This window comes from Lepisma saccharinum, chromosome 20, assembly GCF_977018435.1.
Source record: "Lepisma saccharinum chromosome 20, izLepSacc3.1, whole genome shotgun sequence".
Classification (NCBI taxonomy): Eukaryota; Metazoa; Arthropoda; class Insecta; order Zygentoma; family Lepismatidae; genus Lepisma; species Lepisma saccharinum.
Window position 1 is genome coordinate 43,275,647 of NC_139248.1, and position 23,027 is coordinate 43,298,673.

Here is a 23,027-nt window from a genome sequence, read left to right on the forward strand (position 1 = left end):
TCTGCTAGTTCGTGACGAGTGTGTGGTGACTGGATCTTCAAAATAGTCATAATATCTGTTTTATGGAGGTGTCTGAGAGAAGGAATTCTATGGCAAGCAATGGCGAGGAAAAAGCTGAGGACAGAATCAATCCTGGAAAGATTAGTTTTAGAAGCCATAGTCCGGATGGGGGAGCAGTATTCAAGAATGGGAGAGATAAAGGATTTGAAAAATATGCTAATGGCTGATTGGTTTTGGATTTCAGGGAACCTGTACAGAATACCAAGGAGACGCATGGCTTGTTTAGTAGTATATGTAATGTGATCATTGAAGTTTAGCTTTTCATCGATGATAACACCAATATGCAAACAGATCAAGCGTGTAAACCTTGCTTGCATCCCTTCCACCACCCTGGCGCATTCAGTGTCTATTTCTTGTGATTTTGTGAATTTACAATAATTTAGAATAGATCAGTGTAATACAGCAAACTTTGGTGCATATGTAGTATTTTTATCATTTTAATTCATCATCTTTTGCTGATTCATGCCTCTGTCTGGGTCGGCATAGAAGTCAAGCTTTTCAATAAGTTTTTCTCTCTGTTTTATTTTACCATCTGTTCCCCATAAAACGTATAAATGAGATTTCACTGTACTTAAAACCAAAAGAGCCTTCACGTATCTTCCCCCTCCATATGCAAGTATGATTCTCAGGACATGTGGTTTGCACATTCTTTTATTGGTGGTCCCACTATAGCAACATATATATGGAACACTGACAGTCCTCTCCTAAAGCACCAGAAAGTCTAAGATATGGGTTAGATATGTACATGATAAATTTCTAATACAGTCACATGGAGACCACATTCTAACAGATTTCCTCCAGCATCTGAATAGTTTTCATCCATCAATTATGTTTACAATGGAAAAGAAACAACAAGTGCCTGCCATTGCTAGATCTGGAAATCATCTATCTGTGTATCAAAAGCCAACACACAACCACACTACAAATTAAATCACCCAAAGAGTACAAGAAGGCCGTAATCCACTGCCTAAGTTGAAAGGCCAGAAAAATCTGCTCAAATCCGGCAATGATCGGACAAGAACGGGAAACTCAATGGGCATCCACAAACCAAAACTAAGAGAACCATCCACAGTCAATCAGGCAACCATTGTGCGCTAACCATTCTAATCCAGTGGTGGTAGAGTCCACACAAATTCATATTCAAGACTGCTCTTAATTCTTCTATTATAATGGGGTGAAGTTTCTTTTTCCCCGAGTGCCAACCTGACATTTGTGATAGGTAGAATCATGAAGACATGCTAGAACTTGAATAACCTTCGTAGAAATTTTCAGTGAAAAATGCAGTCTCGACCAGGGCTCGAACCCAGGTCTCTGGCATACCATGCCATTGTCTAACCACTGAACTACCTAGCCGGCCTGGTCTCGCCTGATTTTTCGCTATCGCAATTTTACCTGTGTGGATTTGTCTGCCTGTGTGACCAGAACGGAATCTGTTACCTTTGAAACACAGTAGACTTCGACGTTGCCTGGTTCCTCCCAGCGTAGAGATGTAACGTAGTACATCTCCTGTGTGTGCCTAATCTTCAATTATTAACATTTGCTACTTTCAGCTGAGGCTCGGTAGCTCAGTGGTTATAGCAATGGCATGGTATGCCAGAGACCCGGGTTCGAGTCCTGGTCGAGCCTGCATTTTTCGCTGTAAATTTCTACATACAGGGTTCCCACGCAAACTCCAAATCCATTTTCCCTGAGTTTTCCAGAATCCTCATTATTTTTCAAGAGTATTGAATGTACAGTAAATGACTACTATAATTTTACAATGGCCTCCTCCATTTCCCCTCATAGCCATACCATCCTCACCTTCTTCATTACTGTTGTTTTCTGATGCAAATAAAAAACTAGTTCAATAATAAAATTAAATTACACTTCTTTGCATGTAATTAAGAACAAAGATTACCAGTTTTCTAGAACTTTAAACAACTCTGAAACAATTTCTAACATATCTGATATAGAACATTGAAATATTTTCACACTTTTCATACATGTTTATAAATGGATACAATATCAATTAATCTGTAATGCGTACAATAATAGTTAAGACAAACAAGTTATTGGAATTTTTAAAACATAAAAAAATGAAGTGACAATTATTAGTACCAATTTAAAAAGGAATAATAAGTTACTGAGACTGAAATATAAAACAAGAAATGTACTTACTGTCTGATACAGCAAATTAAGAAACTTTACTTCTCAGAAGCTTCAAGTTTTTTTAATTGTTCTGAAATAGCCTTTGCTTCTTCTTGCATCTTTTGTTGTTTGGCTTGGAAAGCACGGATCTCACTTGTTTTACGTTTCATTTATTTCCTTTTGTCATCTTTGTGATCACATTTCTTTCTCATCTTCTGCAATGCTTCTTCGTATCTAATACGTGCACCTTTAACACTCTGGATCATATCTTTGCTTACTTCTACATTTGACACTCCTCCTACCACTTTCACTGCATCATAAACTTGCCGAATAGCCACAACAGACTCTTCTTTCAAGTTTTCTATTAAAACCTGCTTATTTACAGAAAACCCACTTTCACATATGCATTGCCATGTGATAAAATCAAAACCAACTTAACAGTGCTCCAAAACGAGCCTAATCTAAGATGAAGAAGTGAGGAATGCTAGTATGTAATGGTAAGTTAGTGACAGTTGCAAGTGCAAATGTCATGGGGGTTAAGCATACACCATTCGACTGGCCTTCACCTCATGATATTCAATTTCTGGCATATCTGTTGAGAAAACTATTTCACTACATGATATTAATGTAGATCTGCTGGTCCTACAAGTAATTCCATTTTACACATATGTGAGCTTTTGAGGCATGTAAAAATTCACATGTCATGTCATGACTATAACAATAGTTGAACATGATCAAAAACTTAAAGTATGAACAAGTATTTATGAACAGTACATAATTCATATATGGCACTAGTAAGTAAATATTTAAAATTCAGTTCTAAATGCAGTAAATACACAATCAACAATATTGTACACAAAAGATGGCAGAAAATAAATATTTCCCTAAACAGGACACTCCATTTTTTTACTATTTTGTAAAAAAAGAAAGAAGAAAAAACTTAAAACTACTCCCTAATAAGGGAAATCAGATGAACACTGGTTAACTTTGGACATCAGGTTATCATTATTATGTGTTTTCCACACCTTGAAATATATTTTACGTCATGTAAAAGATCAAAATCTGCTAATTAAATTTTAAAAAGCGCAAAATTTATAAGGGTATACGCTTGGTCACCAACCCTGGAATCACATTTAAAAACAAGAAACAGACAAACAAATAGATACAAGATCCTTGCTGAAACAGAAATGCTACAACAGCCTGGATTATCCACAGACAGAAACATATTATAATCCCTCAGTTTTGCTTCATTGGGAACCATTAATCAATTACAAGATTTTCCCTGAGATTTCCCTGAGTTTTGTATTTTTTTCAAATTCCCTGAGATTTCCAGGTTTTCCAGGTGTGTGGGAACCCTGTACATAGTACATCTCCTGTGTGTGTGCCTAATCTTCAATTGAATAACTTTGTTTGTTTCAATCCAGAATGCCTTGGGTCTACTAAATGATACTTTTTCCTCTTCAAGTTGCTGCTTTCATGATCAATTATTTTATCGATATACCTTTCTCCTTGTTTTTATCATGTTTTATTCTGTGTCCTGAGGAAGAACTCAATTGAAGTGTTCCAGGTCAAAATGTCAGGTTTTTTTTTTTTTCATTTTTTTTCTTTCAAATCCCTAAAAGAAATCATAAGAAACAAGACGATAAAACTTCCAATGTTCCATTCACCTCATGCTTTTTGTATATTGTACCATTTCTTATTGTTAGTGTATACATATATTTACCAGCAGATACTTTGTGCTTGAGCAGAATGGTTTTTGAATTTTTTATTTGTATTGTCTTTTCTTATTTTACAGACAACCATTTAGTTTCATGACACAGGAAGTGGTGGAAGCAACATGTCAGTGCCTTCTAGCACAGGCAGAAGAAGCTGAACGTGCTGGTCACGATGATGCTAAGGCTGAAAGGATGGTGTTGGAAGAGTTCGGTCGTTGCCTTGTTCAAATAATAGAATGTGCAAGAAAAACAGAAGGTTAGTATTGAGGCATTGATTTTTTGAATCTATATTTCTCGAAAAGTTATCAGAGTGCCTTGTTTTTCCAAGTCCAACATTGTTAATGTGGTGGCAACATAGCTCTTGAGCCTCAGCTGAAAGTAGCAAATTTTACGACAAGCCCCTCTACCAAACAGCAAACTCTTTGCTGAGAGATTTTCATTCACACAAACCACCATTAGGAAATCAAAAAGAAAGGGAATAGTGTTAAATAATATTTATGATTCTGCTTGTTCAAATTAAATGCAGATAAATTTTTGTGAGGTTTGAAATACTGTAGTAGGTAGTGGTTCATCTGGAGTAAAATGCTGTCACATGTAAATATGACACACATAAAATAGGCTAAATTGAATTTATAAGCCTTTCAACGCAATTTACCAAATTCCATATTTTTTCGCTCTGCAAAGATATGATCAGAACATTGGTTCCATCATTTGCACATTCATGGAGGCTTTCATGCAGTTGATAAATTCTTCAATTGTCAGTTTTTATTTTACAATGAATCAAATATCACAGGCTCAAATCCCTCCCACTTTTTGATTTGTACTGGACATACTCCATTTAAATTTGCTGGGTGTGATGCACAGTCATCATCATCCTCCTCCTTTGCCGTATCCTGCTTCTGGCTGGGTCAGCATGAAAGTCAAGCCTCTCCATTTTTTCCTGGTCTTCCACTACTCCTCTCTTTCCACGGTGTTCCAATCTTGTCCTCTTCTCCTAACCCTCTCCGCTATCTGCTCTTTCCACAGACATCTTCGCCACCCCCTTGGCCTTATTCCCACTCCTTGTGCATGGTAAGCTCTTACTGGTAGTCTTTCTGGATCCATCCTCTTCATGTGTCCAAACCATCTCATCTGTGCCTGATCTATCCTGTCCTGAAGCTTCACCACACCCATTGTCTGTCAGATCTCCTCATTCCTTATTCTATTCCTTCTAGTCTTCCCCAATATACTACTTAAAAATTTCATCTCCACTCCACTGCCTGCATTTTTCTTTTCTCTCTCTCTGTCATTGTCCAAGTCTCTGCTCCATACATAATTATTGGCACATAGTATGTGTTGTATATTACCTTCTTGCATTTCATAGGTACATCCCTGTTCCATAATAATCTTCGAACACTTTGAATGCCCAGTAACAAAATATTTTTGTGTAGATGTTTGTAAAGAATTTTGAACAAATGTACCCACCCACCTGCTTATCTCTGAAAGATGTGTGCTGGCATGAATGCTTGACAGTAGGTGGTGGATTTAATGTATGAACTTCCCATTCAATTCAGGTATGTTATGTGTTAAAATTTTGAAAGTAATTTATACACTAAGCATTTATTCTTGGGGAGTAGTTTTCATTTTTTTCTGGAATCGTAAAGCTTGTTTGCAAACTATTATTTGTGCACTTCACATTGCATATCTACGATAGTTGGAATTCAACAAGAAGTGTGATCACCATTAATTTACTTTACCATCTTGATTCTGTGATAAATAATCAAAGATATGTTAAATAAACACAATCAAGGTATGGTGCTGATTGACTGGATCAACTGAATGCTGGAAGTTGTATTTCTCCCAACAGCAAATGTGTTCATAATTGGGAAAAAAAAGATGCGGTAGTATATAAATACAGAGAAAATAGTACTCACTTTATCCGCGAAACTTGTTTTTTCTTCTTCGTTCTATTAATTTCAGTGACCACTGCCACCATCCTCATTGGAACTTGCTGTACTGTTGCTTGCCGTGCATCTTTTGTTTGTAGTTCTCCGGCTGTCGCTAGTTGCGCTGTTATTAACTTTGCATCTGCGTCCATGTCGTCTGCTATTTCCTGGCAAATGTGTGTTCAGTGTCAGCAAATTAAATAATTGTTTTTTGATCTGTAAAGAGCAATATAACCACTGCATTTTTTGTACATTTCCATGATGTGTACTTTATTCAGCGGTGTTAGGTTAATCATTTGTGTTAAATCATCCTCCCATAAATTGTTATTTTTCCAAACATGAACAAATCATTGTTTTGTTTCTTCACACCCCAGAATCTCCCATTCAAAAGTTATTCAAGAGTTGCCATGTGTAGGCATGATTTGATCCCTTGCTATTTCTTTACATAAATCAATTAATGTATATCAATATTTCATGTAATACCATTTGCCTTCGGATAAAAATTGTCATAACTGAGAAACAGTTTGAAGAATGACACTCTGCTGCATTCTGTTATTAGTTTAATAAAAAACTTATGTCCAAATTTCGACAATTACTGAAAATAGAATTTCAAGTGTTTTATGATGATGCTCCTAGAAACAGCTTGCCATAAATTTCCAAATGGAATAGTTGCGAGCAAAAATGAATGATGTTTAAGTAGGGAATTGGCACGGCAGAAGAAAAAGGTTTTATGGTGGTTTTTGCCATTTATTTTAAGCTCCATTATGATGCATATGCATAAAATCCATATTTTACATAAAAGGCATTTGATTAGCAATTTTTCTTCTTTGGTGTGAACAGGAGGTTTGGCAAATTTTCCCCCACCCTCGTCATTAATCGCGATTTCTAAGGATGTTTCTATTCCCAAATCTTTTCTCCACCAACAAGAAACGCTTTTTCATAAAAAACGGGATTTTTTTTTTAATGTAGGGAGACTTTGATTTTATATTTATGAATTTTACATATTCCCGCATTATACAGTCCACCTATCCTCATTGTCCCAATAGAGTAAAATATCATAAAGTTTTCGTAGATTGTGCATTTTCCTTCATATTAAGAAGAACGTATTTTTAACCTTTAATAGGCAGCTGGTTCCAAACAGAAACAGCATTTAACACTTCATTTCTCAAAAACTGCAAATGAAATTTCAGTTCTGTTTGTTGTTCATTTTATAGATTTGACTGGAATGAGAAAACAATGTATAATCATTAATAAATATGCAGAGGCAAATTACTAACTTTTCCGCTTAACTTATGATTCTATTTTTTTTTATTTTTTTTTTGACGCCTGCCACCATCCACATAGAAACTTTTTCTATGCTGGGTGAGCTTCTGGTTCATGTCTTTTCCCATTAGGAGGTGTAATCTTCTCAAGGAGAGCAGAATGGCTAACACAGTTCCCTCGTTACTAAGCACATGAGCGCACGTTTCAGTATTCCAGACATACTATATCATTAGTGAACTTTTCTTTGATGTGGTCAGTTCTATGTTCAATCCCTGGTAGGATCCCCAAAATTTCCAAGTTCTTTCTGAATCATGTGGACATTTGGATGCTACGTGAAATTAATAGTGGATTCAATGTTCCACAACAGCAGAGATGGATGGGATTGGGTACACTGACATGCATCACCAGGGTGGCAACAAAACTGGGAAAAGTTTGGGAATTTTGTTTGTTGAACAGTTGATGTGATGCAATGATTCTCCTAGGCATTTGCTTTTAAACATGTCGTTATGAAGTGCTGCACGGGAATGGTAAATTTTATTATTAAGCATTGATGGTCAACCTCTAGACCACTTCTATGCATCCGATACAGCCATGATCCGAGAAGCAAGTGATGCAATGGGGGGAAGAAAGTTGCAGGTGGGCAGACTAACTTGATAAGCCTTTGATATTATGCACTGAAATATCATTTTTTGTTATCTGTATGTGAGCACTATTGCCTGGAGAGAGGGGGGGGGGCTGCACCACCACCACCCTGGTGCCATCCAACAGGTGTTGGATGTCGTGAAATGTCATTTTGTTGGACATTTTAAAGGAACTTGAGAACAAATGAGAGCTTTTATGCAACCTGATTTTTTTTTCAGGTGTAGTGGTACAATTTGTGAAAACAAATATTTAGGCTCCATTGATGCATGTAGTTTTTGTTGGATAGTATCACCATTCAACTAATGTTGCACTGCAACAAAATGTTTTACTATGACATCCACTTCTTATGGATCCATCCACAGATGCGATTTTTGTTGGATGTAGTCGGACTGCAATGTCCCAACAAGAATCACGCATATATATATATATATATATATATAAAAAAGAAAGGAAACACTCACCGGACAGTGGAAATATTCAAAATTTTTGCCAACTTAGTAGCATCATCGGTGTGAGACGAAAGAGACTGAACCGGAAGTTGGGGCCCTGCAGAGTTGCCAGGTCCCCATCAAAGAAGAAGTGGTGCGTAGAACGAAAAAAAACACTGTTTCATCACCGAGCTCGTCGAAAACTGTGAGTGTGTGGGTTGGGTTGGGAGGGTGGAGTGAGGCGGGGGCATTACTGGGTGACCTTGTTCAGGCCAGGTGGAGCGGTTGCACTCATGGCCGATATATAGGCCCTCTCCCATCTTTTGCGAACAGAGGTGTTGGTTGGTTGGGGTAGGAGATGGATGATCGCTACCCGGAAGCAGTCGTTGAAACGGATGTTGTGGTGGTTGGTGTGGAGGGCGACAGTGAAGTCCAGGTTGTGGGTGGAGGAGCGGTGGTTATTGATGCGGAGATTGAGGGGCCATTGATGTTTCCCCCAAGTAAAAATCACCACAGATGTTGCAGGTGTTGATGATCGCTACCCGGAAGCAGTCGTTGAAACGGATGTTGTGGTGGTTGGTGTGGAGGGCGACAGTGAAGTCCAGGTTGTGGGTGGAGGAGCGGTGGTTATTGATGCGGAGATTGAGGGGCCATTGATGTTTCCCCCAGGTAAAAATCACCACAGATGTTGCAGGTGAGGATGTAGATCAGGTTTGAGGCATGGCAGGTCCCTTTGGGATGGTGGGTAAATTTACGAGTGGCCGTGTGCACCTGGAGGGTGTGAGGTAATGAGGATGGGGCAGGTTTTGCACCTAGGGTGGTTGCATTTGTGGGCAGGGCGAGTTGTGGGTGTGTGGTGGAGGAGTATTGTGGACCAGGATGTTTTGGGAGGTTGGGGGGGGGGCATTTGAAAACCATTCTGGACGTGTCGGGAAATACGTTTTTGGTTTCAGGATCACTGTGGAGAATGGGGAGAAGAGAGTGTAGTGTGTGCCTGATTTTGTTGAGCTGGGGATGATATTGGGTGATGAGTGCAGGTGGGTACCTTGCCCACCCACTCACAGTTTCGACGAGCCTGGTGACAGAACAGTGTTTTTTTCCGTTTTACGCACTACTACTTCTACGATCGAGATCTGGCAAGTCTACCAGATCTCCTACTTCCGGTTCCATATTTCTCCTTATACTGAAGATGCAGCGACAAAGTCTGCGAAAATTCTAATTTTTTCACTGTCTGGTGAGTGTTTCCTTTCTCCTTCTTTGCTTTTCTGTTTAGCCCTTTTGGTCTTCCTTTCTTTTATTCTATATATACACACAGAAGGTCATTCGGGATCTCTGAGGACAATGTTGGAAGGGTGATAAGTTCATGAAAACCCATGTCGCCACCAACGATCATGCTCAATTGGAAAACCAGCATTCCGTGCTATAGCCCGACAACGTAATTTCCATTGCAACAGACTTTTCCGAAGAGTTATCATGTCCAACTTTTCCCACTCCTCCTGACAGGCTTTCCAGAGGCCATTGAGAGTGCATGGACGTCTCTTTCCTAAGGCCCATTTTAGGAGTCCAAATGCACAGAAGTCCATGGGTGACCCATCTGACACCTTGACCGGAATGTCGCTGTAAGGAATTGCATGGATGCCAGTTTCCACCTCCATTCGCTGTAAGAACAAACAAGTCAAACGGGAGGTATGGCTGGATGCTTTATCTTGGTGCACCCAGACCTGGTTTTTGCCCCCCCCCCCCTCCCCATACAGTGCAGGGATATCTATGTTATAAATGGGTGTTAAAACCTCATCCTGATAGTACGTGGAGTTCACCTTCACATTATTAGCTACACGGCGAATTGCTAGCTTGCCATTATAGCAGTATCCAGCGATGATCATGAAACCCTGTGGAAAACTTTCCTGGCATTCTCGATACAATGTTTGATAATTGTTTTTGTCACGAGGGCGGTAGTAAATCACGTGGGGTTTGTGACGGTCACTAAGGTAGATATATGCTTCGTCTAATGTCACCACATTTTTCCATCTCTCCCCTGCATGATAGGTCTCATAGAGCTTTCTAGCATTCGTGCGACGTTCCACAATGTGACGAGGCAACAGCTTGTGAACTCACCGCTTATGCCGCATTTCTAGTTGCAGGTCCTTCTTGATTATGGTGTTCACTGTTGACACAGACGTTCCCAACTTACGTGCGATACTTCTTTTGGGGGGCAGGGTTACCACCTGACACAAGGGCCTTCACTTTTCTCATTATGTCCGGTGTACAACTTGTAGCTGCTCGTGGATTTGCCTGTTTCTTCCCCTGTGGAATTAGGCCCAGTCGGCCTTTGCCTTTTTTTTTTGTTCAATACCGATCCCGTTCTTCGATATCACAAAACCACGCTTCTTGCACATTCCTTTGATTGCTGAATAGCTATATTTAGCATCGGAAAGGGCTGTTATGTAGCCCTCCCAGTATGGTTCAATTTTCTTCGGCATCGTTGTAGGTAAATGGCCCAACACTGCACACGCGGTCTCGGTACTGACGTGACTCAGCATGCACCGTTTGGACGGACTGGAGTTGATAACAATGCTGCCAGCGGCTTTCAAAATCGTCACCAGAGATCCCGAACAACCTTCTGTATATGTATGTATACCATTTACAATGACACTTAACTGTTCTTCGAAATCAAGAAGAACCGAACAAATGTAGTGAATAATAGTGAAACAGAATCTGCATGGGTAAAAATTTGACAAGTTTATGTTCCCAGCCTGTTTTCTGCTACACGTAACACTACAAGTCATCACTATCTGCCCCATTCTTGCAAGAGATGCTTATTAGTCTGAAACTGAGGCATGTCAATGTCCAATATTATGGAATAAAATAATAATAAATTGGTATATATTTTAATGTAATAATTACTTGAATCATTCAGTGCTAAAAAAAAATCACTTTTCTCAGTAGTTGGTGTTCAGATCTATCAAATTTTCGCTTCTTATATATTGTTATGGAATTTATTACACTTGAGCTTTATATGAGGGGTGTCCAGAAAGTAAGTTCTGATTAGCCATAAAGAACATCATTGGTAATCGCCATTTATTGAATTAGCTCCAGTTACATGCATGCTTTTCGACATATTCACCACCGTTGTCCAGGCATTTGTCATGTCACTAAAATGTGTATGCTGCCAAAGACTGAAACCACTTCAGCTGTATGTGGAGGAGGGGTGTTGTTGGTCGAAGCGCTCTCGCTTGAAGTGAAGATGATCCCACAAGCACTCAGTTGTGAGGGGTCATACACATTGGATCGGCCTTCATGAATTGTCTAATACTGTCGCTCATGATGGGATCCTTACACCTCACAATTGCCAGTGGATCTCTGCCAGCGTACAGTTCTGAGCATGCACAAATATGATTACTTACCTTGCAACCGGCGAGAAACTATTAAAACTGCTATCTTTCTCCTGGTGCTGTGTAAAGGACTGCCTTCAAAGCACTGGAACTGTGCCAGATTACAGTCGTGCCACGTACAAATGCAGTAATTCCCCTTCTATATTGCTTGTTAAATTTTTAATACATGCATACCCTTTTCACCAGCAAAATTGACTTGTTCATCAGAGCATTTATTTTCTGAAGGTAGCTGAAACTCCTAATTTATTGGTCTGTGAATTGAACTAACAGTGAAATATGTAATTTAAGCACGTGCCTTTAAAGAAATACATTTTTCTTACTTGTATGTTTATTTCTTGACTAGTCTGTTTCATTGAAGATTTCTCTTGTGCACAGATCGCCGAGTGTAACCTTCTTTTGTATTTTTCTTTGCAGCATCCAGTGCTCCAGTTACAGGCTGTTGATTGTAGTAGATTTTTATCTGTTGATCATATCATGATGGTAAAATTCATATATATATGGACCTTATTTTGTTTGCTGCACAGTGAACGTTAAGTACTGTATATTACAGTAACATATATTTATGTATATTCTTTTAAATCCAAAGAATGTGTTGCATGATGTATGATGTGACTCAGAGTAATAATAAGTATTAGTTAAGCTAATACAGTTTCATTGCAATGTATATTTGTAACTAAGAAGGCTGCTGATACATATATATTACATATTGTTGTACATTTTATTAGAATCTTTAAAATTTCTTGAAATCAAGAAAATAAAATTCTGTTTTCCTTTCTGACAATTGATGATAGTGCATGTATGTATGTATGTATGTGTGCGAGAAAGGAGGAAAGATTGGGTTTGTGCATATTTCTATGTACACATAGTGTGCTTATAAGACAGTGAAATGTATTAATAAAATTTTAAATATAAAAATGTGAAAACTTTTAACATTATTGAAACAGTGTATTGCTTATAGGGCACATGTTCTCTAGTCCTTATCCTGATCCTAGGGATATTTTTGTATATAAACACATGCACACAATCTTTCAAAAGATGAATCTTCTGTAGCAGAGTGAATTTTAAGCTGTTGCTTATTGTTCATGTGTAGTATTGCTGGATGTAATTCGCAGTTTTTTCAATATGTTTTGTACAGAGAGAAACTATTGAGTAAAGAAATACTTGTATGTATAGATAGATTAATAGTGCTGCACTGAAGCTATAATTTTTGTAGAACCAAAAGTATATTGTTTTTGAAAATAACTTGTACAACATAGTATGTAAAAGAAAATAAAAGGATGATAGGTGCTGTAAATAGAGAGAATTATAGGAGAACAGCTGCAGATTATCAAGAGTTTTTGTTTAAAAGAAGAGCAATAGTAATGGTGCATTAATCAGATTTAAAATAAAATTTTATTGCCCTAATAAATAATGTGTGTGTGTCTAAAGATCGGTTTTGAAAATATTATTCTTTGCATTTTATTTGCAAGATTTTTAAATCAAGATGTTTACTTTCACACATATATTGAAACAATATACTGTAACATATGTAAAAAAAATTGCAATACTACTAAATCAAATTGTATGCATTTGTAAGGGTGTAATACTCAAGAGTGTGTGATGGCGTTAGGTTATTGTATCATGCGTGAATAATTTTTAAGTTGGAGTTCAGAAATATACTTTCCATTAAAGATAATGTGAACAGAAGGGTTTGGTATCCCTACCAATTTTTTGTTGTGAATTTTTAACTCCGAATTTAGATATCTTTATTGGAAAAAGTTTAAAAAATATCTACACCTAGTTTGTATTGTAATAAGCTTTAATATTGGTATTTTGATTGTCTATTTGGTTTTATTTATTCATAAATTTGAATGATGACTTTTTAAATATAAATATTTGACAGAACTGGAAATTTGATATCATTATATGAAGCTATGTGAAAAACAGTATACCTGAAAAAAACATTCATTTTAAGGTAATAAATGCTGATTGAACAATGAACATAGTTTTGTTTTTGGTGTTAGCGAATATGTGTATGTTTTAGTAAGGACAAATTATATTTTCAAAGGTATAAATTATTTTGAAAAGCAAAGCAAAAGATTATAATGTTACTAATAGCATGTCAAGAACTAAAAAAAAAAATTCTGCCACGAAAAATTCTTGCTGGTCGACATTTTGTTTTCACATTACTGTAACTTCCTAATGAACTTCAGGCAGTGCATAAGTGACACATTTGCTTGTGACATCAAATATAATCAGGTTTCTGGTATCATTTTAAGGTAAAGAGTGACAATTTCACTGAGGTCTTTTCTCCGAGGCAGCTGGGAGCTCTATTTTGGGTCCAAATCTGGCTCTTTTGTGCACTTGTTTGGCTGTGAACTGTGTCATCCGCCTCCTGGCCCACATAGACCAAATTTTCCCATGAGTATACATTTTGAAGATGACAATATTGTTATCCTATAATCCATCATTTTCGATTTCATACGACCATCAGTGGATTATTGAGATGGTGATGCTCCCAGATCTACACGGTGAAAACAAAGAATAGATTTTCATCACTTTAAAGTTACCAGTAATGGTAGCACCCCCTCTCCCCTTTTGACAACCAAAATTACCATGGGAGGCACTTTATCCAGCCTTCCTAACTCTAGCTTCTTTAGCTCAATTGAAGATGAAATTTAGCTGTTTTATGTGCATCAGGTTTTGCAACTGCCAGAACGGCCATAAGAGGTAAGGAGAAATGCATTACACTTATGGGGAACTAATTTTATTTGTTTTCTTGAGAATATCAAACTTCCGATGGCAGGAAAAAACCATTTGATCAGGCAGAGGATCCATTGAAGATTATATTTGCGCTAGAAAGAGTCTAAACTCCCATTTGTTTAGCCGCAACTTGAATTTGAAGATGTTTCTCCACACGGAATACATGGGATTCTGTAAATACTTATTCATCATATTTTTCAAACACAGTATCTAGCTTAATAATCAACTTTAAAAACCGCTTCCACCTGCAACATGGGGAGAAATTCATACTCTCAAATTATGCATGGATTCCGACGATATTGAAATAAATGCATGCTTGGTGCGAAATTGTCACACCTCACCTTAAAGGTCATGATTTTTTTTTAAATTTCATGGTAAGTTTCAGTTCCATTCCTTAATCAAAAGTTATTGTGGGTCACACATTTCATTGTGGCAACAGTAGACATGATATATGTCACTTAACAGGTGACTGTGCAACAGGGACGGCGGCCCACCTAAAATTGTTGTGCCCACCGAATCAAATTCAATAAATATACACACTTGGGAAAATGTAAATGGTTCAATAAATAAGTTTATTATGGTATTCACTCCATGTATGTTTTACTTGTGAATATTATCTATATTACAGAAAAATTCACATATTATCATTCAATAAAAAGCTTTGTTGTCCTTTGCCGAAACACTGATTTAGTGAATAAGTTTACGAAAGTCGGAGTAAATAATAAGTTCAATAGAATTAATTTAAGCTTTTATTTGAAGTTCCTTACAATTATCATTGGAAAGCGAAAGGAATTTCCACAGCTTTTGAAACAAAAACTGTGATCTAATGCCCACTTGTATGCTTAAGCAGCCAGTAGGCTTAGGAGGCTTTATGGGAGGTGCAGAATATGATAAATATTAGATCAGGATTATGGGCCTAAGGGCTGCAGCTCCTGGCCTTTAGAGGGACGATGCATCAAACTGCTTTGAAAATGTGCCATGTAATGAAAAAAAATTGATACTTGAAATGTGGCAAATATATAGAAATATAATTAACTGTCTGCCATAACTTGGCCAAAAAGTTATAACTGAAACTGAGTGTAGAAGGGATGGAGTAGGGTTTCTTGATGTTGTCAACTCTGAGCTTCCGGCCTGGGTCAACACACAAAAGTTATTTAGTTAGATCTGTATTGATATACTAAGACAGGTAATTTGATATGCCCCTTTCATCATCACTATTTTATATACCAGTCATCTTCTAATTTCGATATGGTATCCAAAATAACAAAAAATAATAATGTTACATTCGTTCTACTAATAAGAATTACAAATATAGATTTTGATAAAACAGCTCTCTATGTTTGAAAAAATAGCTGCAGAATTATTGACTTGATAATGAGTTGGAAACCCTATTTAGAAATCTTCTTACACGTACATTTTCCCTATCAGTTATGTGATTTTTCTTGTGGTAAACTAACATAGAATAGGGATGAAATTTTAGAACTTTGTGCTTCATAACAATACATACAATGTTGTTTATTACTTTTCAGTGATATTTTGCCAAAATGTCCTCCTTTAGCCTAGGTAAATATTATGCAGAATGAACTAAGAATTTGATTGGTACCCGGGTTTTTGCTTCTTTTTTAATTTTGCTAATTATACATTATCCATACTTAAGTCTAACACTGAGCTGTATTGGGTGCTTGGAATGGACACGTGATGTAGTGACACCTATATCCATGTCGGAACTCATATCTGGATCCTCCGAGAGGGAGATCGTGTGTCCATCACTAAAGATACTAGGTCACAGAGGCAGCACAAGAATATTCGTCTGTGGGGTTTTGGGTTGTCTTGTGTTTTGTCATTGTACATTCCAAGCACCCTGTACAGCTCGATGCTTTACATGAGTATGGATTATTTGATTTTAGTTCTTATGTATTAGTTTTAATGTGCGAATTAATTAATGTTTATACAATGTTTTTCATTATATTCAAGAGCTTTTACCATTCATTCTTTTCAGTAAGGGGTTTACCCCCGTATTATGTGAAGGACTCGATTAGCAATTTCTAAATAAACAATTAACAGTCTGTATTTGAAACAAGGTGGCACACACACTATGTTTGCATTTCTCCATTCATCGATTTCATCAACATGTCTTATGTATCTTACGATTCACGGTTATTGGTACTGTACGACACTCGAAACACTATAGGGACATTTTAGAATGAACAATCTTGAATTTCAATCTGCATTTGTTGGAAATTCTTGTCTTGGCCAGTTTGTAAATGCTGTAAATACTTCTTACAACCATAGGTGTGCGCACTGGGGGGTGCCAAAGGTGTCTTCTCAATGAGAACTATGATAAAAATAAAATAAAAAAAAATCTGCAACGCCACCCCCTCCCCTTGCAGTTTCGGTGCTGGCCAAGATGTTTGGTAACGTGGAAAACAACGTGTGTTTAAGTAATAACGTACTAATCCGATTCATCTTCACTCACTAACCTATCTTTATACACTACAGGACACTTCCCTAAAAATATAATAATTTCAAGAGGAAAGGAAAAACAAATCCTATCACCTTCTCCTCCTCCATGCACACGTATTCTAACTGGATGGCAAAAATATCTTTGTTATGAAAAGAAATTGTCGAAATGCCAAAGGAAACTCGCATCACCATAGGATTTTTTTTACTTTTATATTTTTAAAAAAGTCTGAATGGCCCTCTTGATCTTGGTGCATCTATCTATTATCAAAAATGATCATTTAACTTTGGAAAAGTACTAGGTTCATTTCTCCAAACGTAGGCAGAAATTACTTCTCTTCCCCAACGGGTCTTACAAATCAGTCGTATTAAGCGACTTTTCTCTAAAGGTGGCAACTGTGTTAACACTGCGGAAGTTCTCTCACCGTGCCAGGCGAAGACTGGCACGGTTTCTTATGGGCTAACCCCGCCCCCTGCCACTTTGTTCTCGGCTCATGGTGGAAATGTTCCTCGCTGAGACTTCTTCAACCCTCTACACGTGTCAACTTGGTTAGGCCAGCTCTTGGGCAGCACGGACTGTTGCCTCGCGAGGGTACGAACGAAACAGCTGGCGATGCAGTGAGGAGGTTGGGGCGGTCGTCACGTCAGCTTGACCGATTGCAAGATTCGAATCTCCTTGTCTGTAAACTATCAATGTATTCATGTAACAATACTTGGTGAGGTATGCGTTTCTTCTGAGGGTAGTGCCATGGCATGGTGGCTCTACCCCTTGAGCTGCCACTGTGTAGAACTACCATTAAAATAATGAAAATAATATCCGTGGTAAAAAAAAGTAAGGAGTTTAGTTTCATTTGAGATGCCCAATTCTATGTCTGTCTTTCTCTCCCTCTCCCCAAAACAATGCGATATTCCTTTACTATAGTAATCAGTAGGGCTCGGAAGTTTAAGACCTATAAATTGGCAAAAAAAAAGACCTATTAAAAATCAAAAAAGGACCTAAACATGGAAAAAAGGACGTATAAATGTGATCCAAATAACTTCAGTTTTAATTACATATTTAATGAATAAAACATTCAAAATTCTGGTGGTATGGAACAGACAGTGCGAAAAAAACTACATGAATGAAATGCATCTTCTTTCAGACATTATATAGTTTTTAGATTAACATAATTTGAAAAATCATATTTGGCCTAACCTCACTAGGGTTATTTCAGCCGTCCAAAAAGTTTTTCTCTCGTTTCAGGGATGGTTCAAATATATTTATTTATTTATTTCCTTTTTTTATTTCTTTACTACAGAAAGGATGTTTAAGAGGTGATGTACTGATGATGATTCGAATTGAGAATGGGCAGTAAAAACGTAGTCGAAAGAAGGTGAAGTTGCAAAAAAAAAGCCGTTAAGACCTAAAAAAAAGGGCTAAAAAAGAACCAATAAGCCAAAAAACGCCCAAAAAGGTAAAAAAAAAAAAAAAGGACAAATAAAACCCACCTTTTTCTGGCCTACAATGACCCAAAATGAACATATATTATGTTGAGCCTCGTCTTCGGACACTAGGGAAAAAAAGGATTTTTCCTCAACTTCCGAGCCCTAGTAATTAGTAATCACATAGTAAAGAAGTTATTTTTAACTTTATAAATCGCAGAGCCCCTCAACATATTCCTTTTCCGAGGACAGACTTGTTTGTTAATGCAACATTTCCAATAAGACTTTTCATGTTCAAAGACTTTCATGAATGCTCTCTTTTCTTTCAATGACAAGTGTATCAATTATCAGATTTTGCTTGCATCTGAATTCTACGGTTTAAAATGATATATTGATATATATATATATAACACATGGCATTAACTATTGGGTGACCAGGTACAGCAATATATTTTATGAAATAATGTGCATTATAAAACATGATAAACTGAACCTACAGATGTACTTCATGAGAGTGATTCAGCTGATAGTACCTGTAGAGATATAGCCTTGTATTTATCATTTTCAATTGTTTACTTTCATTACTTAAAATATAATAATAATCATTTATTTTAAGTGTTGAGCACAGTATAAAACATAATACAGCACTAAGTCAAATACAAAAGTACAAAGTTACATGAATAAAATACATAAGCTGTAGAATAACAGAACATAACAAGTTAGCATATTTACACTTCAAGTTACAGTTTACAACGAGATCTATTATATCTCGGATACTAATAATTGTTTGTTATATAATATTGTGCAATTAACTGTGTATTGTTCTAATAATAATAATAATAATCATATTTATTGAAGTGAAACAGACGTAAATAAGAATTGGGAGCATATACGTAATGCAATAGAATCAGCAGCTAAAGAAAGTATAGGATACCATAAACCGAGAAAAAGTAAGCCATGGTTTGATAATGAATGTCATAATCTAATAGAAATAAGACTTAGGTGGTTAAATAACTCTGATGATACAAATCTAAACAATTATAATAGAATAAAGCGAGAAGTTAACCGCACATTTAGAAGTAAAAAAAGAGATTATTTGAAAAGCAAAATTAACGAAATTGAAACAAACAGCAAAAATAAAAATATCAGAGATTTATATAAAGGTGTAAATGAGTTTAGAAAGGGGTGGCAACCTAAAGTAAACTTGATAAAAGATAAAGACGGTAATTTTCTAGCTGACCCAAGGGATATTCTAAATAGATGGAAGAACTACTTTAATGACCTTTTAAATGTTCATGTAGGAGATAAATCAGAAGTAAATGAAGTCCACACAGCAGAACCTTTAGTTCCAGAACCTAACTTGACTGAAGTTAAAGATGCTATTAAAAGGCTAAAGAATAACAAAGCACCAGGCATTGATTTAATACCAGCTGAGTTAATTAAATATGGTGGAAATTCATTAATATGTCAAATTCATAAATTAATTTGTTTAATATGGAATAAAGAAGAAACCCTCAACAGTGGAAAGAATCCATAATTGTTCCTGTGTTTAAAAAAGGTGATAAAATGAACTGCAATAATTACCGTGGAATTTCTCTACTCTCAACAACATATAAAATATTATCTAACATTCTTTTAACAAGACTAACCCCATATGCTAATGAAATTATAGGTGATTATCAGTGTGGATTTAAACGTAACAGATCAACTACAGATCAAATTTTTCACATCAGACAGACACTTGAAAAAAAGTGGGAATATAATCAAAATGTCCATCAGCTATTCATTGATTTCAAAAAAGCATATGATTCGGTCAAAAGAGATAAATTATATAATATATTAGTAGAGTTTGGAATACCTAAGAAGATTGTTAGTATGATAAAAATATGCACCAGTGAAACAGAAAGTATAATTCGTGTGGGTATTAATATGTCTGACAAATTTACAATTCATGATGGGTTAAAACAAGGAGATGCATTATCTCCATTGCTCTTTAATTTTGCCTTAGAATATGCTGTTAGGAAGGTAAAAGAAACTAAAGAACGACTAAAATTAAATGGTGTGACTCAGTTGTTAGCATATGCAGATGATGTAGACTTACTGGGGGATGATGTGAATACAATTAAGAATAATGCTAAAATATTTTTCAAAACTGCTAAAGAGATAGGTTTGGAAGTTAACAAAGAGAAAACAAAATATATGCTTACAGGCCGAAACCAAGTGTTAGGTAATAATCAAAATCTAATTATTGATAACAACTCGTTTGAAACAGTTTCCAAATTCAAATACTTAGGAGTAATATTAACAAATGAAAATTATATTAAAGAGGAAATAAAAAGTAGGCTTAATTCAGGAAATGCATGTTACTTCTCTCTTCATAAACTTTTGTCTTCTCGTTTAATATCTAAGAAACTAAAAGTTAAAATATACAAAACCGTAATTTTGCCTGTAGTATTATGTGGATGTGAAACTTGGTCCCTTACATTGAAAGAGGAACATAAATTGAGAGTATTTGAAAATAAGATCCTTAGGAAAATCTTTGGACCTAAAAGGGATGAGGAGACAGGTGAGTGGAGAAGGTTACATAATTTAGAACTACATAATTTGTATTCATGTCCAGATATTAGAATAATTAAATCAAGAAGACTTAGGTGGGCAGGCCATGTGGCACGAATGGGAGAGGAAAGAGGAGTTTACAGGATTCTTGTTAGGAAACCTGATGGTAAGAGACCTATAGGAAGGCCAAGACGAAGATGGGGGGACAACGTTGAGATGGACCTAAAGGAAATCGGTAGGGATGGAAAAGAGTATATAGAACTTGCTCAAGATAGGGAAAGATGGAAGGCCTGTGTTGCTGCAGCCATGAACCTTCGGGTTTAAGATGGCTAGGGAGTTAGTTAGTTAGTTAGTTATTTATTGAAGTGATGATAACGATTAAACAACTATGTCAAAATTGGTTATACAAAATTACAAAATTGAATACATAATTATAAAATAATACAGTGGATCCTACAATCTTAAACATCATCATAAATTCAAATTGTATGTTTCAACAAGATCAGCTACTAAACCTCTGGCCTTGGTTAGGCATGTGAGAATTGAGATATACCTATGGGAATATTTGGGAATTTTATAAGCTATATTATTCAAAAAGTATTCACTGTCAACTTGGAAAGTTAAGATCTTCTCTACAAAATTTATCCTTTTCATTTTTCTTCTAAGGAAAACATATTCAACTGTGATAACTAGAGCCCGGAAGTTTGGCAAAATGCCTCTTTTTATTTACTGCATATATTGATAAAATTTTTCCGGATATACGTTTATTATGTTGTTTCGAATGTTTTAGAAGCCTTTTCATTTTACCTATTTTGGACCCCACTGCCTATTATAATGCCCTTTTCAATTAAATTTGACCATTTTTTTTAAAAAAAAATGTTGGCATTTATTTTTCTTCCGTTTATTACGTGAATAATTTTCGCCTTATTTAAGTAATATTGAACTCATGCATGTTTCAACATTGCTGAAGGAGAAAAGTGTGAGAAAAAAGTATTTCATGCTGAGTTAGGATATTGCCTTTCGGTTAACATTTCCTTATGCATGATTGACTGCTGAAGTGGAGAGGTTGATTTCGAACACAAAGAAGATATTTCTGAAATCTCCCTCTCGAACCCGAAAATTTCAGGAAGTTACGTCTGAGCTTAGTTTTCCTCCGCAACCAGTCTTGACAAGATGGGGAACCTGGATATCAGCAGCTATATATTATGCTAACAACCTTGAAAAAATCAGTGAGGTGATCGATGCTATTCCAGAAAATGAAGCGGCTTCAATTCGTGAAGTGAAAAACTCCTGTGCTATTCAGAACTGAAGAATGAACTGTCGTTTATTTTTGCACATTATGGTGCATTGCCAGAGACAATTACAAAGGTAGAAAAAAGAGGTGAGACTCTTATAGCATCCATGAAAATCTTCGAGGAATCTATGCAGCAGATGATGGAAGTGCCAAGAGAAAAGGGGTCAGCTGTTGCGGAAAAGTGCAAACGGGTAGTGAGTGCAAATAAGGACTTGAAACAATTGAAAACAATTTGTGATATTCTAAAAGGTGAAAATGCTGTTTCCAAAATGAGTCCAGCTACATTAGCTTGTTTTCTGTATCCTCCAATAACTTCTGTCGAAGTAGAAAGATCATTTTCTATTATGAGAAATATTCTCTCTGACAGACGACTATCAATGAATGTTGAGAACTTAAAAAAACACCTTGTAGTTATGTGCAATCAAGACGGAGAAAATTGAAATGCTCTTCCCAATGTAGATTTTAACATGTTGCCAGAAATTATATATAAAAGTAAGCGACTTCCAAATGTGCCATTTTTTCGGTTTATTTTGCCTTTTTTTTTTCATTTTTAGTGCCTATTTTCCACATTATAAATGCCTTTTTGCCTGCCTATTTTAACGAAAATAAATGCCTGAACTTCCGGGCTCTAGTGATAACCATTCAGAGTAATGTTGGTCATAGTATTCTTTTTTAAACTTTGTGCATAATAACCTGATAAAAAGTTTTTGAACTGATTCAACTTTTTCAAGGTGACTGGTTGCAGTCAGAAACCATAATTCATTTGCATATTCAAGAATAGGACGAACTATCGTTTTATACAGGAATATTAAAGTATCTTCTTTTTTAAAAACTTTCCATGACAAAAATATATAACCAAGCATTCTCTTTGCTCTTTTGCAAATTTCTGGCAGTGATAGTGATAGTAACACCTGTGCTAAAGTGATAACAAATGTTCATTCTATAATGTTAAAATTTCATGTTCATATACCTAATAGTTTCTGTGGAAAGGAACATGAAGT

General features: G+C 36.2%; 1 protein-coding gene and 1 non-coding gene across 2 annotated transcripts in view; both read left to right on the forward strand.

Moving 5' to 3' along the window:
• Positions 1 to 13,529, forward strand: part of LOC146003250 (protein lin-54 homolog) — a 106,366-nt gene extending 92,837 nt beyond the window's left edge. The window contains exons 11-12 of the mRNA XM_083141431.1: positions 3,983 to 4,158; positions 11,967 to 13,529. Coding sequence (XP_082997557.1) covers positions 3,983 to 4,158; positions 11,967 to 11,995 — 205 coding nt within the window. The 3' untranslated portion in view covers positions 11,996 to 13,529. The remainder of the gene's footprint in view (positions 1 to 3,982; positions 4,159 to 11,966) is intronic.
• TRNAT-GGU (transfer RNA threonine (anticodon GGU)) lies at positions 1,615 to 1,686 on the forward strand. Its single transcript has one exon. It is a non-coding gene; the product is annotated as a tRNA-Thr (tRNA).
• Positions 13,530 to 23,027: the final 9,498 nt, after the last annotated feature.